This window comes from Cupressus sempervirens, chromosome 6, assembly GCF_028749045.1.
Source record: "Cupressus sempervirens isolate cs-2001-9-10 chromosome 6, ASM2874904v1, whole genome shotgun sequence".
Taxonomy (NCBI): domain Eukaryota; kingdom Viridiplantae; phylum Streptophyta; class Pinopsida; order Cupressales; family Cupressaceae; genus Cupressus; species Cupressus sempervirens.
The window spans coordinates 673,217,142-673,234,967 of record NC_143123.1 but is presented as its reverse complement, the minus strand read 5'-3'; the positions used below and the strand labels follow the sequence as shown (position 1 = coordinate 673,234,967).

General features: G+C 35.9%; 1 protein-coding gene across 1 annotated transcript in view; it reads right to left on the bottom strand.

The window, feature by feature from the left end:
- LOC149553981 (indole-3-acetaldehyde oxidase-like) overlaps positions 1 to 17,574 on the bottom strand; it is a 222,127-nt gene extending 204,553 nt beyond the window's left edge. The window contains exons 1-2 of the mRNA XM_089789312.1: positions 17,423 to 17,574; positions 14,707 to 16,437 (exon numbers count right to left, since the gene is read on the bottom strand). Of these exons, the coding sequence (XP_089645438.1) occupies positions 14,707 to 16,437; positions 17,423 to 17,573 (1,882 nt within the window). The 5' untranslated portion in view covers position 17,574. The remainder of the gene's footprint in view (positions 1 to 14,706; positions 16,438 to 17,422) is intronic.
- Between the last annotated feature and the right edge of the window lie 252 nt (positions 17,575 to 17,826).

The following is a 17,826-nucleotide window of genomic DNA, read 5'->3' as shown; positions in this document are numbered from 1 at the left end:
TAATAAGGTGACAAATTAACCTCCAATGTGGATACCCTTTTGGGAAAGCTTCTATATTTTGTGGGTCTCAAGTCCTACACCCGTTTTCTATTTTTAAGCCTAAAACCAAGGGTTTCGAGCATTTTCAATTAACATTCACTAGGGTCTGATGAAATTCATGAAAAAATAGTCTTGGAAACTCCTCCTTTGGCACATGGATTCCTCACACATCCATCCTCCTTCTACAACTCTTAGATTGAAGTATCTAACACCACCAAATCCCACTTGCTAACACTATGATCACCCACCCATGCACCAAAGGCTTGCGTAGGGCATCACATCAAAAATAGCAGCCATGCTTTTCTAGGACTCTTCTTTGATATGTACACTTTACAAGGGCTCCTCTTCCATATCCCCAAAAACCATATTGATTCCATGGTGAGGATTTATGGAGGAGCCATTTTCCCAAAAACTGTCAAAGCAAGAACAATGAACAATCTATGTACAAGTGATTTTCTAGCTATGCACAAATGAAATCTTACCAACTTGACCTCTAAGAAAAAAAGTACTCTAACCACATGAACTAAAAGAATCAAAACCTAAAATGAGTCATTCAATCCATTAAACCATACAGGCAACCAAAAATCCAAAAAAAAATGTTAATTCTATAGCAAAACTTCATGCCTTTCAACTTCTAACTTTTCCTCTTACAATGTCCATCCCTTGAAATGGGTTTCCTTCATGGATTTATAGGTATTACAAGAGGTTTCAAACAGTTAGAGTAACCATCAACCTTAGATTCACGACATGTCCAATTCCTGCCTGAATGTTGTCATGCAACTTTTCAAAGTTGCTGACAACTTTTCAAAGTTGCTGACAACTTTTGCAATTTTGTAATTTTTGGACATTTAACACTTGGAACTTTCCAATCAGGTCCAAAATGATCCATTTAAGATGTTTAGGCATGATTTATCCCTCAAAGCATCAAGTCACATTATCTTGACAATTTTGACCTATTAGACAACTTTCACAACAATTTACATCTTTTTTACATCTTTCTCAACTTTTTCCAAATGACAAGGTATGTCCTCCAAACCATGCAAAAGGATGTAAAAACATCATAGAGGTCAAGATAAGTTCAAAACCATAACTCCCTCAACCTACAAGGGTATAAAACCCATACCCCTAATCTGGCTTCCTAACAACCTAAACACAAAGTAAACAAAAACAACTAGAATGGATTGAGCCTAATCAAATCCACCTAGGAGCAAACACACACGACCTTCTAAGGTACAACACAAACAAATGACTTGGCTAAGGTTAGTAAAGCCAAAAACCAAAGTGTAGAGCTAGGACTAGGAGTTAGCCGAGGTGCTCTTGCACCACCTAGGTGTTTGATGTAGAAGCTTTTTGGGTCTTTGAGAAATCTTGCATCAACCAGAAATATTCTTGTTTTCTGTACTAGTACGTTGTTCACAAAGTAGTCATTGTTGCTTTTGTTTTCATGTTATGCACATTTGTCATCACGCTGAGGACCTATCCTAGATCCTTTTCCTAATTACAAAAATTCTAGTGTTCTATGTTCCTCGAGTTCTATTTTGTTCTTTGCAGTCCTGGTTTCATGTTGTTTTATTCCAGCGAAGTGTATTTTTCTGATTGGCACAGTTTCCATTGATTACATGATGTCTTGCGCAGTTAGGATCCAACTCCAAGCACACATGTGGACCTACCTTTAAGTGTGAATCATTTCATATTATCCCTTGCATGGATTTTGGTTTACTCTTCCAAGTATGGACTTATATTGTAATTGAATGCTTGACTAGCCAACTTGTGGCTTAGCTAGCTATAAAAGAAGCTCAGATAGATGAAGGAAATAAAATTCTTAGAGGAGAGAAGATAGAAGATGCAAGCTAAGGCTATGAGATTGTAAAATTCTTGTTTTGTACAAGTGTGCAACCTAAAAGGTCTCACAATCAAACATGTTGTGGTTTCTTTATATGTGCAATGAAATAATTGTTCACCGTGGTTTCATGTGTAGCTTCCATGTGCATCTTTGAGTGGGGAGTGTTGATTTATTTAATTTGATTTTATTCCATATATTTTATTTGAATCCCTATTCCTCCTTGCGTCAAATTTCAAGGTTAACTCCTCAATCTAGGGCTTGACAAAGGAAAGCCCTAATCAAACCAAAACAAATATTATGTTTTATTGTGTGCAAAAGTAAGATATATGAATTGTGACTACAATATATAATGTCCCCACTATTATGGTTAGTTTAGGACAGGGAATACCAAAAAAATTAATATTAGAACTTAAACAATAATAAATCTAACTAGACTATTCTGCCCTCTGTCTTAATACCCAATCTTAAGGACGTCTCTAGATCGGGCTTCCCAGCTCATGGAAGAATCATATCCTTATATTATTAGATTCATAGACATAACACATTCCATTAAAGACATTAAATAATATGCCATACCTTCGCATTGTAGACACCTAAATTTGACTACACCGCTTTGGTAATCCTATTTAGTTATCTCTAAAGGCATCATTAATTAAATTCCTATTTAATTAATCCTTTGTCATCCCCTAGCTGATTAATTTAATTAATCATCTATAGTCCTAATTGATAAATCAAATAACCTATTATTTATCAATTAACTCCTATTCTTCTATCTAATTCCAAAAATCCCCATTTATTAAATAAATCTATTTGATAAATAAAATCCTCAAATCTAAAAACCCCTAACCTATCCCTAATCCTCCATTTAGCCTAATCCACCCCATCCACCCATACTAACCAAGCTTAGTCACTAACTCACCCACCCTCATTAATGCCATCCACTTGCACATCTCTAACATTCTTAATCTAATCCTAAACCCAAGCCTAATCCACCCCCTAATGTTGTCACATTCCCTAAACAAGTTTAAGACTTTCTTAAACCAAATCAAAGTCCCCTCTCCAAAATATCCCAACCACCAAGCCATGAGTGCTCTTACAAACCATAAAAGACTCTTACAAGCCCACTCATGACTCTTACATCCCTCTTCCATACTCAATCTCCCTCATCATGCCTTTAACCAACCCCTTATCCTATCCTCTCACACTCATCCTCCTTGTGACAAGTGTCACCTTCCCATTTGTGCTAAACAAGCACAATCCATGTGCTCCCCTTTGAGTGCATCTTAGCCCTCCTTAACCATCTCTCCATCCTTGCATCTAAGCCATCCATCCCTCTACCCCTTGGCATATAAATTGAATCCCCTCCCAAGCCATTTCATCACAATCCTTGAGCTAAAGTTACCATGCTATTTTGAGAACCAAAGTCATCAATCTTAACCTTATAATGCCAAATTGAGAGCTCACAAGGCTACCAATTTGTCATTACCCATCTCCACCATTGAAGCAATTGGGCAAGCAATTGAGCATACATCCACATCAAAGGACACATCTACAAAATCAAGGAAGCGTGGAGTGTTTTCTCTTTTGAGGTTTGCATTTCTTGTTTGCTTTCTTTGTCTAGGCATATATGTGAATTTAGTTTTAGTTGCTGAATGTTTCTCTTATTGTTAATTTTCTTTGCACACTAAATCTTGTTCTACATGCATAAGAGTGGGGTCTACCCCTTTGTCATTATGACTATGTCAACATTGTTTGCATCATAGTTTACTCCTCCATGTGACCTGCGGTTCGTACCCCTCGTACCAACTATATGTGTATTTGTCGATGATGATAACTTATGTGCGATGAGTACTACGATGATCGTGTTTCGTTTCTTTTCTTATTGGTTCAAAGTTATTATTCTCTCGTGAAATGTACATGACTATATTTTGTGTAATCAATTGGGATCGTCCACATCATATATTTATTTCCCTATGATTTCCTTAAGCCTGTGATGGCATGTCTTCATGTTATTTCTGATCATGAGGGGTATTCTATAATAGTTTACATTCGACACTTGTAATGCTCTCCTCCTCCTCATATTTTTATTGCTTATAAAATGGTCTCAGTTTGACCAATGGGAATCATCCCCTTACTTTCCATTACCTATTTTCATTTATTTCTTGTATCTTATTCTTGCTTATCTTCTTGATGATCGATCTGGTCCATATTTGAACAACATATGTGATTGAATTCCATGTGTTTTCCTTGGTGACATGTACAACTTTCCACATATTTTTCCATTCTTTGTGTCTCTGGTTATGATGTTAGTCTCATAGTTATATTGAATATAAAATAAACATCCTCCTATTGTTCCAGGTCCAAGGTTTATATGTAGGGGCCCACATTTAACTAATGCTGATTTGGTGAGGACATGCCCTTTCAGTACAAAGTTTTGTTAGATTGTTATTTTAGATTTGATGCTAGTCATATTATATTTACTATTTATGTTCTAATATAATATATATTTAATTGAATATCTAAGTTATTATATATGGAAGAATTACTAATGCATTTAATAAATATTAGACATTATCAAAATTATATATCTTTAGGTGATCTAATTATTTTAATCAACATCATGGTGCCCTAGTATTGTCTCTGATGATCTCTTCTATATAAAATTTTCACGAATAGATTGATGAGGTGTTCATTCTATTTATTATGTTCTAACCTTAAATTCTATCATTAGAGGGGATATTACGTAGAACTAGAAACTACTTGCTAAAACTTTTCCAAAGAAGTTGGGTCGACTTTACTAATATGTCCTGGCAACATGTCCATTTTCATATAAAGTGTGTGGACACTTTACCACCAGGTCGACAACTTCCTGGAATCTTGAGAAAAATTACATTTTCTTGGTTTTATGTTGTGATTGTGAACTCATAATTAGAAGTTTAGTCACAAGTTTTGGAGCAAAAAGACAAATTCCCTTGCATATTTTGATGTGAGTACTTTATCAATCATTTCACTTTTTAGTCTATACCTATTTGCATATCTTAATAGGTTTGATTGATATATTTAGCACCTAGATCTATCTTACACTTGATTTCAATAAATCAATTAAAGTTTGATTTCACATTTACATTTACATATCCTTAATCAAATTAACTTTGCATGAAAGAGGGCTTGTTGGTGTACTTCCTTGATATAATTTTTTTTTTCATTGGCATCCCTTTGGGTTTTGATAATCTAGTTTGGATTATATTGAGAGTTATGTTTGGAAGCCCCTCCTTCTCTTGCATTTTGAATGTTAGTGCGGAAGTGGTTAGTTAATGAATTCATCTCACATAATTTATATTGTTAAATGCATTGATTCCATTTTACCCTTAAACACACATATACATCATTGAGGCATATTATACACACATATATACATGAGGTTTTTGTCTTACATGATTTTCCTTCTTGGTTTTTATATCGAGTCAAAGCTATTGCATTAGCACACTTGATCCCATATCAAACATAATTGCATCAACATTGCTATGATATTCTACATTATTATTTGCAATTCTACTACATGTGAGCATTCCTTTATTAATATTGATTTCAATTTAAGGTTGATTCCTCAATCGATGCTTGACTGAGGAAAGCCCCTCCCCACCAACCAATTTTCCCCCTCTATTGCGTATAAGTGCAGGTTTGAAGCAGGATTTTAAGCACAGATTTGAGGACCTATTCTAATGTAATAAAATATGAACAATAATATTTTAGGGACAATAGACCTCAAAGTTTAGGGTTAAAAAATTTAGAACCTTTTTGGGTGGTAAAAAATTGTCTACATAAAGAAGCATCGTAGGGTTGTTTAAGATAGTTTTGGGGAGTGTTCTGGGGATGTATATGGTGGCTTTGGCTTGCAGAATATTGTAAAGAAAATGCTCATGTGATTGTGCATGTCATATTTCTATATGTTGTAATTCCATTTAATGGGAGATAATAAAAAGTCAGTTTCTTGTTCTTGCAAATTGTTGTTATTTCTCTATTATGTTGTGTGCGTTTGAGTTAATAAGGGGAGTACCCATCATAGATAGAGATGAATGAAAAATGTCACACAGTGCTAAAGTTATAAATTTCAAGGTTGTGTCATGCAAAATTTATGTACAACGTTTGAGAGGCCAAATGCATGTTGTAAGATGTCTATCTTAATTATTTCACGATTTCTATCAAATAAAAATTATAGAACATTAACATACATATGTGGAATATAAATAGATGTTATCTATGTCATAATAAATGTATTGATTCTTTTTGCAATTTTTTGGGGGTTAAGGCACTATTTAAGATCTTTTAATGGATTGTTTTATCAAGTTTATTAACTGGGTTATATTGTGAGGGTTTCTAATGGTAGGGTTGGAGACATTTATGATTGGTTTAGGTAGTTTTAGAAGACTATTAATAAATTTTTGTCCATATAACTATTGGGTTTCACTGCAGGTGTTAGATATGTGCTGCCCTTTGAGGGGCATATCCCTTATGATTATCTAGGCATGGTTTTTTGTTTTAACTATAACAGATTATCTCTCAACCTTTGTACAACTTTTAAATTCACGCTTCAATGCTTGAATGAGACTCTTGCTAGTTTTATTGTCATCACTTTTTGATGGATCTGCCAACTTGAAGGCGTGCTTCCATTTTTGCTTTTGTCTTGTCCTATTCAATGGAGTTGCTAGCTTAGAGGTTACATATTCATCATTTTGATGTACCATCAAAGGGGTTTTGGGCCAGCTTGGATGTCGAATCTTGTGCAGATTTGATGTAATTTGATAATCTTATTTGAACATACTTGTATATGGGACATTAATGTATTACACCTATGGACTTTTTGCGGTTTGGGTTAGTCTTTATAATTTAAGCTGGGGTTTTTCTAGATCATCATATGATCATTATTATGTATGGGTTTTTGATAGGTTAGTGGGTTTGGATGTTTATGCTCATTTGAGCTTTCTACTTTTGTAACTAAATGACAAATATCTCAATCTTACTAAATTTTATTATACTTTTGTGGGTGATGAATGAAGTTTTTCTTGCTGGTTCTTTTCTCCGGGAGTCTTTTTCGAACCAGTTTGTATATAGCATAAATATTTAAGTTTTGCCAATTTTTTTTAAAAAAAATGTATTGATTCAACTTGTGTTGTTCAAATTCCTCTCTTTTTTTCATTTTCTTGAAACATTTTAGAGCTTACTTATCACTATTGAAGTTGTTGAACATAAAGTGTTCATAAATACATTGTAGTGAATGAAGTATTGTTGTCATTTTATGAGACTACCAAAGAGGTAGATCCAAATGAATTGGTCAAGTAATGAACTCCCCACAAGCTTTTTGTCACTCTTTAGTGTAGGCAAACCAACTTAAAATTAATAAAATTAAAAGAATTGACTAATTGCAAATCCATAGTGAAAATGTTCTATTTTATCTTGATTTTAGAGGCTCAAAGTTTTGTCATGGTTTAGTCCTATTTAAAGGTGTATTAGAGTTTTTAGGAGCTTCTAATGGTGATACAATTTTAGATTGTGAGGTTGTAATTAGGAATGAATTTTATGGATAGACATTTTTGTGAGAAGGTTATTTGTCTAAACAAATTATTACAGTTCTTGAGTAGATTACTCTAGATTCACTATTGGCATTAAGAACCCCTTGTACAAAATAATACTTGGAGGATCTAATCATTTCAATTCATAGAAATGGAAAGCAAAAATGTTAATGGTTGAGATAAGTAGTTTGCAATAACATACATGTAAAATTGGAAGATGTGTGATATATTAAAAAGAGTAGGTAGGTAGAAGATGTTGCTATTGCAAAATGGCTATACAGGGGGCCAAAATGTATCTAATTTGACTATTTATTTGTATTTGTTAAATAAAATAAAATTCTGAAACAATTGCACTCAAGAAATTGTTGAAATAAAGTGACATTTCATCATAAAGTGTTTAGCTTACAAGAATATTCAAATCAATTACAAGACACTAAATGTAAGCACCTTTAAAAATCTATATAATTATAGTTGCATATTCAATATTCATGATAAAATTTATAGTAGAAGTCTGAAGATCAAAGGCACATAAAGAAAAATACAGTTTTCTATTTTTATTCAAATAGATTTCTCAAGGTTACTCTAGTCAGCTAGAATTGTAGAGGTTATCCTTGGAGAAGAGGAACTGGGTTAGGGCCGATAGCTAAAGATAATGACATCATTATGCTTACCGAGACTCATGAACATGATGGATGTAGGGTTCTAGATTTTGAGGGGTATAAGAAGGCATCACTATGGAACAAGAAGATAGAAAATGGTAAGGGGCATGGAGGCATCACCATTCTAATTAAAGAAACTTGGAGCAAATTTATAAACTTGGAGAAAGAAGATGTAAACAAGCAGTATGTATGGATAAATATAACAAAGAATCAGATTTATACAATGGTGGATGCCTGCTACTTCACTCTAAAAGGCTAAAAAATGTATAAAAAACATATATTGGATCAAGAAGACTCATTTGCTACACTAAAAAAAGACAACAACTTTTAGCTCTCTAGGGGAAATAATGATAATAGGTGATTTCAATGCTAGAATAGCTGATGCAGGAGCATCTTGCATGGGAATATTATTTATAAAAAAAGAAAAAGAAAAAAAGAAAATTGTGGAGGAGAGAGAAAGTGACGAAAATTAGAGGAGAATTTTTTTTTTTTTTTTAAAATGGAAAAAAGGAGAAAAGGAGGAATTTCTATTTTCGAGGTGCATAGGTGGAATAAATAAAAAAATAAGAAAAATAGTTGTCATTACATTAATCGAGGTGTGTAGGTGGCATCTTAGAAACTTGTGGAAAGTTTCTTAAATCTTGCATTTAATATTTGTTGTCATCCATAAAGGAAATGTAATTTTCTAATTGGGCCACATGGTGGGGCTTAGTTGTAATTCTAGAAGGTTATGAAAGTTGTAGAAGGTTGTGGATAAGTCATGCATGGGGTGGTAAGTGCCTATTTAAGCAAGGCATATGAGCATTTCTCATCAAACTTTGGAAGGTGAAGCTTGAGAAGTAGAAGTTGTGGAAGGTGAAGCTTGAGAATGAGAAGCTCAAGAAGTAGAAGTTTGGAAGGCTTCAAGGTGTAAAAGAGAAGGAGGAAGTGAAGAGTGAGTTTTCTTGAGTTTGTGAATAGAGCGCCGAATGTGAGGCAGTTTACAATAGGATTGTGATGGACTTGTGAGTGTGTAGACAGAGCGCCAAATGTGAGGCAGCTTACACTTGGATCTTGGATAAAGTTGGAGAAGAGCTAGTGGCTGCGGTTTAGAAACAAGGAGGTTACTTGGTGGCCTGCGAGCACAAGTTGAGATCTTGGAGGTTTCTACTCGAGTGTGGATCTAGACTAGCTTGGGTTTGGATTGGATCTTGAGAGATCTTGCAAAAATGTTATTGTAATTGTTATTGGATTTTCAAGTTTAATAAAATTTCTTGGGAAGCATTTTATCTCTCTTTGTCTTCATATTGTTGCATTCTAAGTTGTGAGTCGGTAAGGGTGGTGTGGCTCTTCATCAAGTGGTATCAGAGCGTACCTTCATTAGTGGTATCAGAGTAGGAGTTCCTGAGTGTACAAGAAGATCGCTGAAGTGTGAGGTAGTTTGTACTAGGACCTTGGTTGGAAAAAGTTTATCATAGCAGGAGTTCCTAAGTGTGTAAACAGATTGCCGAAGCTAAGGCAGTTTGCACCAGGTCCTTGGGAGGACATGTAGATTGATTGATGGATGCAAAGATGGAAGACTGAACTTATTGAGGCATGATCATAGAGAGCTTGTGGATTGCAAATCCGTTGTCCTAGACTTGTGATGTGGTTCTTGATTGTTCGTGCGAGGTGGCAGGTTGCGATCTACAAACAATTCGAGGTTGTCACAAGGAGCATGGGAAAGATTTGTTGCAGAGGGTTTACAAAGATCTTGGGAGATGGCTTCAAGAGGATTGGACCCTAAAATGATTGTGAAAATCCATGATATAGTGGAGAGGAATTTTTCTAAGATGATTTCTCAGTTGGATGATAGATTGGCTGAGCAAGCTAAGAAGGTCAAGGTGGAAGAGGTTGGTTTTGCTGATTAGTTTGAGGAGCCTAATGCAGAACCTGTAGAGCAAATAGAGGTTGTTGCTGAGGATATTCCTAACCTTGTTGATGTTGGGATGGAGATTGGTTTTCATGATCAGTTGGTTGAGTCTGACATGGAGATTGTGGAGCACTCGGTCGTGGATGATCCAGTTGTTGTTGGTGGTGACTTGTATCTTGCAGACCATCTTGTTGTGAACAATGAGGTTGCTAGTGTTGAGAGTTTGACATGTGTTGATGGAGATCTACATGTGGCTGCTGATGTGGAGTTTTTTTATTGCTGGTATGGACTCACTAGTTGTTGATGTGAATGAGAGTTTCCTAATGAAGCATTATGTTCAGTTTTTTCCTGGGAGTGAGCATGCTAATTGGATGGTTGAGATTCTGGTGTTTGATAGAGTAATGCAGATGTGGAAGATTTTAATGTTGGTTTTCTTGTCCCTATTGAGGTGGAAGCCTTTGGTGAAGATGAAGATGGTGGTAGATCTTTCTTTTTGGCGTCAAAGTGTGGGACACACTTTTCTATCTACCGGGGGAGTTTGATGCATGAGCATCTTGCATGGGAAAATTATTTATTAAAAAAAAAAAAAAAAAATTGTGGAGGAGAGAGAAAGTGACAAAAATTAGAGGAGAAATAATAAAAAAAATTTAAAAATGGAAAAAAGGAGAAAAGGAGGAATTTCTATTTTCAAGGTGCATAGGTGGCATAAATAGAAAAATAAGAAAAATAGTTGTCATTACATTAATCGAGGTGTGTAGGTGACATCTTAGAAGCTTGTGGAAAGTTTCTTAAATCTTGCATTTAATATTTGTTGTGATCCATAAAGGAAATGTAATTTTCTAATTGGGCCACATGGTGGTGCTTAGTTGTAATTCTAGAAGGTTATGAAAGTTGTAGAAGGTTGTGGATATTGTGTAGGAGGAATTCTAGAAGGTTGTGGATAAGTCATGCATGGGGTGGTAAGTGCCTATTTAAGCAAGGCATATGAGCATTTCTCATCAAGCTTTGGAAGGTGAAGCTTGAGAAGTAGAAGTTGTGGAAGGTGAAGCTCGAGAAGGAGAAGCTTGAGAAGTAGAAGCTTGGAAGGCTTCAAGGTGTGAAAGAGAAGGAGGAAGTGAAGAGTGAGTTTTCTTGAGTTTGTGAATAGAGCGTCGAATGTGAGGCAATTTACAGCAAGATTGTGATGGACTTGTGAGTGTGTAGACAAAGCGCCGAATGTGAGGCAACTTACACTTGGATCTTGGATAAAGTTGGAGAAGAGCTAGTGGCTGCGGTTTAGAAACAAGGAGGTTACTTGGTGGCTTGCGAGCACAAGTTGAGATCTCGGAGGTTTCTACTAGTGTGTGGATCTAGACTAGCTTGGGTTTGGATTGGATCTTGAGAGATCTTGCAAAAATGTTATTGTAATTGTTATTGGATTTTTAAGTTTAATAAAATTTATTGGGAAGCATTTTATCTCTCTTTGTCTTCATATTGTTGCATTCTAGGTTGTGAGTTGGTAAGGGTGGTGTGGCTCTTCATCAAGTGGTATCAGAGCATACCTTCATTAATAGCAAACAATCAAACTCTCATTCTTAAGGAGAGTTACAAGGAAAGCAGAGACCCAGTTTGGCTAGAAGAAGAAGGGACACAAAAATGGGAAAGATCATCACAGGACAACACATGAAATGTTAACCACTTTGGGGCTGAATTACTAGGCTTATGCTGCCTATTTAACATGGTCATATGCAATGGTATGAAAAAGTGGCCTAAATCGGGTGGAATCACATGCAAAAGACACAATGGGCAAATTGTTGTAGCTTATGTCATATGCTCACAAGACTATGTTGCAAAGATAATTAACTTTGAAATAGAGGAATGCCCCATGGAGTTAAAGTCCAACCATAACCCCATCTTGATAAGGGTAGCTACCCACATTAAGGATCAACATGATGTCTCAAAACCTCTATAGAAAAGGAAGATGCTCTTGACTAACAAAGTTTTAATGACACAAGAAAACCATAATATTTTCTAAGACTCTCTTTTACGACTGTCTAGGGTTCAGGGAAATTATTTCAAGTCTGATAAACAACATTCCATGGACAAGGATAATCTTGTTCTTACTATCATTAAAGCCTTGAAGGAGTGTAAAAGATCTAAGGCCACATGAGAAGACAAGAACACTTTTCTGGACAATCCGTGGTTTGATGAAGAGTGCAAAATGGAAAAAAGGAGTTGGAAAAAGAACATGAATAGATAAAGTAGAAGGGAATATGATCAACTGATTAAAATGAAGAAAGAGGAGTATGTGAACATGAGAAGGATCAAGTTGATTAATCTTGGTAAAAGCAACCCCAGAAAGTTTTGGAAAGAGCTTCAACAGAGAAAAACACAGATAGAGAACAACATCACATGAACCAAATGGCTAGAATACGCCAAGAACCTCAATGAGTGTGATTTGGGAGAACATAGAACCATGGCAACCGAGACTTACATGATTTATTCAGCTAGAAGGATATTATTCAAGGCATAAGGAGGTTGGCTACAGATAAAGCTCAAGATATAGATGGGCTACAGGTTGAATACTTAAAGTGGGGTGTTGAAACCCTACCACCACACATCACTAAGATTTTCAATAGTGTCAATAGAGAAGGCTTCCCTATAAATTGGACAACAAGTGTGGTGATTCCACTCCACAAAAGAAGAGACATAAACAACCCTTCTAATTACCAAACTATCATGATCAATCCACTCTTCGGAAAGTTATTTGGTAGCATGGTAGAATGGAAAATCAATAAATGGGCTGAAACAAAAGGCAAAAGGGCAAAAGGGGAAGTAGGCTTTAGACTGAAACACTCTACTATAGATCACAACATCACTCTCAAATATTTGATAGGGAAAATTTGGGACACTCAGGGGGCCAAGGCTTTCTGTTGTTTCGTGGACTTTAAAAAGCATTTGACACAATGCCACGTAACAAACTTTGGGACAAAATGGAAGAGTTGGAAGTTCCTAAAGAACTTAGGTCTGCTATTCACAGATTGTATGAGCAGGTCAAAGCTAAAATTATAATGATGGAAGGGCTATTAGAAGATTTTGGCAACAACATCAGGGTTAAACAAGGGTGTCTGCTATCTCCAACATTATTCGGGCTCTATATTGACAAGTTAGAAGAATGGATAAACAAGACCAATGGTGAGGGGGTACAACTAGCTTACTTTGTGATAAGATTGCTCTTGTATGTAGATGATATCATCATACTTGCTAGACTGGCTAAAGGTTTGAAAGAACACTTGAAAGGTCTAGAAAGTTTTTGCTATGAGGTGGGAATGCAAGTGAACACTAGCAAAACCAAAGTTATGATCTTCTCACTGAAAAAGAATAGGGGTATACAGGACGAGTTCCTGTTTGAGGGTAACCCTCTTGAGATTGTGGAGGAGTATAAATACTTAGGCATATATTTTCATAACAAACTCAATTGGGATACAAGCAGATCAAAAAGGATTCCAGGGGGCTGTAAGACATTATATTCTCTACAAAATAGGTGTAGGAACTCAGAATTATGGGATTGGGCGACCATGAAAACTCTTTTTGGTCTGCTGATCACTCCGGTTATTCTATACGGATGTGAAGTCTGGGGCGGCAGTATGTCTGATAAAAAATGGCGATAGGTAGAAAGAATTCAAAAACACTTCATCACATGCAATCTTAAAGTCAAGACCACGGTGCCGTATGAGATCTTATTGGCTGAGGTGGGTTCCTTTCTGTTAGAAGTCATCACATTGGTCTGAATGCTAAGCTTTCTAAAGAAAACCTAGGGCCTAGAAACACATCACTGGCCCAAGCTAGTCGTAGATGAAAAACTTGTTAGGCGAAAAAGCACAAGGATGAAGCAAAATGACAAATGGATGCGAAAATGGGATATCAACATCCATACTTGCCCGGATAGTATTAAAGATATAAAGAAGTTTGCCATGAAAAAATTTTGCAATATTTTATGGACTAGGCACATGGGGTGGAAAAAATCTTATTACATTAAAGAATTTAACCCCACTTCTAGTCATGATGAAAAGGCCTATATAAGAGCACCCATTAATTGGAGAGCAAAAATGTTGATAGCCCAACTCAAAACTAGTTCACACCGGCTGTGATGTGAAACTGGTAGATGACAAGTTCCAAAGGAAGAGTGGGCAGACAAAATGCGTCTTTTTTGTAATATGGGAGCGGTAGAGACGAAGCAGCACTTTCTCAAAGATTGTCTGGCATACAGTGACATCAGATTTGGTTATACAGAGAGATTATAGAACAAGGACTTGAACTACTTATTCAAGGAGGATCAAGTGAAGAGAACAATGACTCTAATTATCAAACTTCAATGAAGGAGAGACAAGTTAACCAAAACTCTGCAGCTAGATTAGTTCCGCTCCTACCTTGGGGGGTGATCGTGTGGGTCCCATAGACTACTTTAGCCTCGTGGACATCATTAAAATCTATCATATCATATCATATCTATTTCAAACATACCAATCTATTAGGTAGCTCTCATTAGTTCCATAAACTATTTGACTTCATAAAAGTTACTAAAAACACTCACTCATTCATCTTCGATATGTATCTTTTTCGTCATCCTGATTCCTCAATATGTATCTTTCTCTATGTAATAAAGCAAATAGCTACTCTTATTTGGCGTTTGATAGTCGAAGGTGGAAAAGGAAAGAGAATTACCTGATGCTTGAAGCTCTGCTGCAACTTTTGCAGAAGGCTGGCCGACTGGACTATACTCGTGATGAAATTCCACTGTTTGTTTACCCTCTACAATGCATGTTTCATGATTGAAAGTACTGCCATTCTGATTGTTGTTAACTTCCAGAGAATCAGTGATGGAAGGGGGAATTATTTCTTTAACAAGAGGACTGATGAAGTCAAAAAGAAAACCAACGGCCACACTTTGCCTGTATTCAGATTTTGTGGTACCTTCCACAGGAGTGATAATCAGTTTAAGCATTTCTATTGACTCCAGAAGAACATCTGGTGATATTACCTTATTGACTAAGAACTCTTCTACACTTGTAGCCCTAATAGCATGGCTCACCCCAAATGCACCGAAAGCAAGTATGAGATTCTTTGCAACCAGATTCCCTTGAAGGCTATTTAGAGAAATTTGAGCCAAAAAGGCAGCATTGACATATGACACTGCATTACCAAGCGGGCGAGGGGCTGCCCTGTATGTTTTGAACAACAATTTTTCATCACATTTAGCAGTGCCATTGGTACCACCATTTTCAACAGGATCGCTATCTTCATTCCAATTTGGAATAAAGACTGAAAGCAATAGTACCCTTGAATCAAGAGAGGGTTTGTCAAGGAATTCCTCCATGGTTAACACACATTCTTTTCTCTCAGTCGAGACAATCTTGACTGATGCATCAGCTCCAAGGAGAATCGTTGCAACATCTGAATCAAATGACAATTTCTTGGCCATAATTATGTTTCCACCGATGCTTGCTGTGTTTCTAATAAATCCAGAGGCTACCTTTTTCAGGTGATTGGCAAGGCCCTCAAAAACTAAACTTCTAGTAGGGTTTTCTTTCCCATTTCTCAGAACATCATCTGCAATGGTATTTGTGTCCTCCAGAGCTTCTATAAGCTTGGCAATTGTTACAGCTGCTCCAACTTCAATCCCTGAATCATGCCTTGTAATACTCTGTAGCTCTGAGACGTTACTGATATCAATAAAAACTTTAGGTTCTATGTTTTTGTAGATTCCAGCACTTGTATTACCTACAACCAGTTTAAGTTCAACATTTTCCTCAGCAGCTTTTTCTAGAGCCCCTAGAATCTCATCCAGGGTGGATGGTCTGATCCAAACACGTTTTTCCCCACTGAACTCATCTTTGTAAGAAAAATTCAATCTTGGTGTTCTAGATTCTTCACATCTTTGTTTACAGAATTTGAAATCTGAAGAAACTCCAGATGGATTATATTCAGGCAACTTATTTGGGTCAGGATTTTCACCTTTTTTCCAAAAGGTATTGAGACCCAAGTCTTCTAAATCAACATCCCCTGCAAAACTCTTACAAACGTCAGCAATGGGTCTGTAGCCAGTACACCTGCAGAGATTCCCTGCAATAGCTTTTTCAGCTTCCAATACCGATATTTTTGAAAACCCTTGTCTATGATTAATGTTTCCTTTGGCTTCAGCCTGACGAAGAGCACCATAAAGAGACATAGACCATCCTGGAGTGCAATAGCCACACTGCGATGCATGAAAACCTGCAACCCTTTTGTGGATTGCATGATGCCCATCCCTGCAATTTCCAAGCCCTTCGGTAGTTATAATGGAACAACCATCTATAGATCCCAACAGTGTCAAGCATGAACTTATTGAGAATTCCTCTGCCTCTTTTGTATCAGTGTTGTATTTTGATAGATGCACAACACAAGCCCCACACCCCCCTGTAACCAACCAGAAGACTTCAGGCCAAGTTGCTCTGGAGAATCTGGCAAAGATGTTCTTGAATCACTATGTACTAATTGAGATGATTCTTCATGTCTGTTTTTAGTCCTAAAATAAATTCATACAAAGTAATTTGACTGTCTAGGAGTGTCTAAGGGCGTGTGGATACAAAATAAAAACAAACTCGTCAGAACTTGTTAAGTTTTAGCGAAAAAAAGACATAACTAGTCAAAGTCCAGAAGCAAAATATTGATATCATTAGGAACTATCGAAGTTTCATAAGTTATGAACTGTAGAAAGTTCATGAATTTGACTGTCTTATTTAAGATTTCACTTATTTTGGCTATTAGATAATTGTTTTTCTGGATTAAATTGTGTATGATTTTTTATAGTTAATGTTTTAGATCATATTTGGATGATATGATCCAAGACGTTTATGATGAAAATTCACACATAATTTGATCCAGAAAAATAATCATATAATCATCTAATGAACTGTGGAAATTACTAAAAAGTGCAATGTGCTGCATGTTAGTTTTACATGTCATACTCCATTGCAACAGTTAAGAAGCCACTATTCATCACTTTTTCATATGAACGAGGTGTAAAATCAATATTGTTTTACATACTGTGTAGATTCTAATTGAGATTGCTCACAAATCCTTCGATATTGAACTGAAAGAACAGTGTTTCTTAGGTGGGTATGTCTATATATAGATCCTACTATATCTAAAAGGACAGATTAACTAAAATTCAATTAATTTAGTAGATTTAATAATTCATGAGACTGTCTGAACTCGTTTATAGAATGTTTTATTATTACTTTAGAATCATAGTCCATAATCTATCTATTCAATTGTAGAAAGAATTAAGAGATTAAAAATCAACAGACTAAGAAATACAGAGATGGTGGTGTAAACCAAATCAAGCTACAGGGAATACAATTTCTAGATTAGATTTTTCTAAGAGCAGGATAAGATTTACCTTCTCCACAGCCAAGTTTGGTTCCTTTATACTGAGTATGATATCGAAGATAAGAAAGCAGAGTAGTTTCTGGGTGGATTTGAGATAAATCTACTTCAGTCCTTTGCCCATTCAGCACAAAAACTAGACAATTTGTATTTTCTGATGCCATGATATCACAAATGCTTGTGCACTCTCATTTGGTTTTTAAAAGTTTTCGGTGAACTCAGAGTCAAATTCATAAAGATTGAATTTCTATTTTATGAATAGCTCCTTTCTATTAATAAAAATATAAAAAAGAGGAGGCCGAGAAACACAAAGATCTTCTAAAGATTGAATTTTGAGGAGCTCTTCTTCCTATTCTGCTTGAAAATCGATTCTACCGCCCATGAAAATTGTTTATTTATTTGTTTAAGCCAAAATCA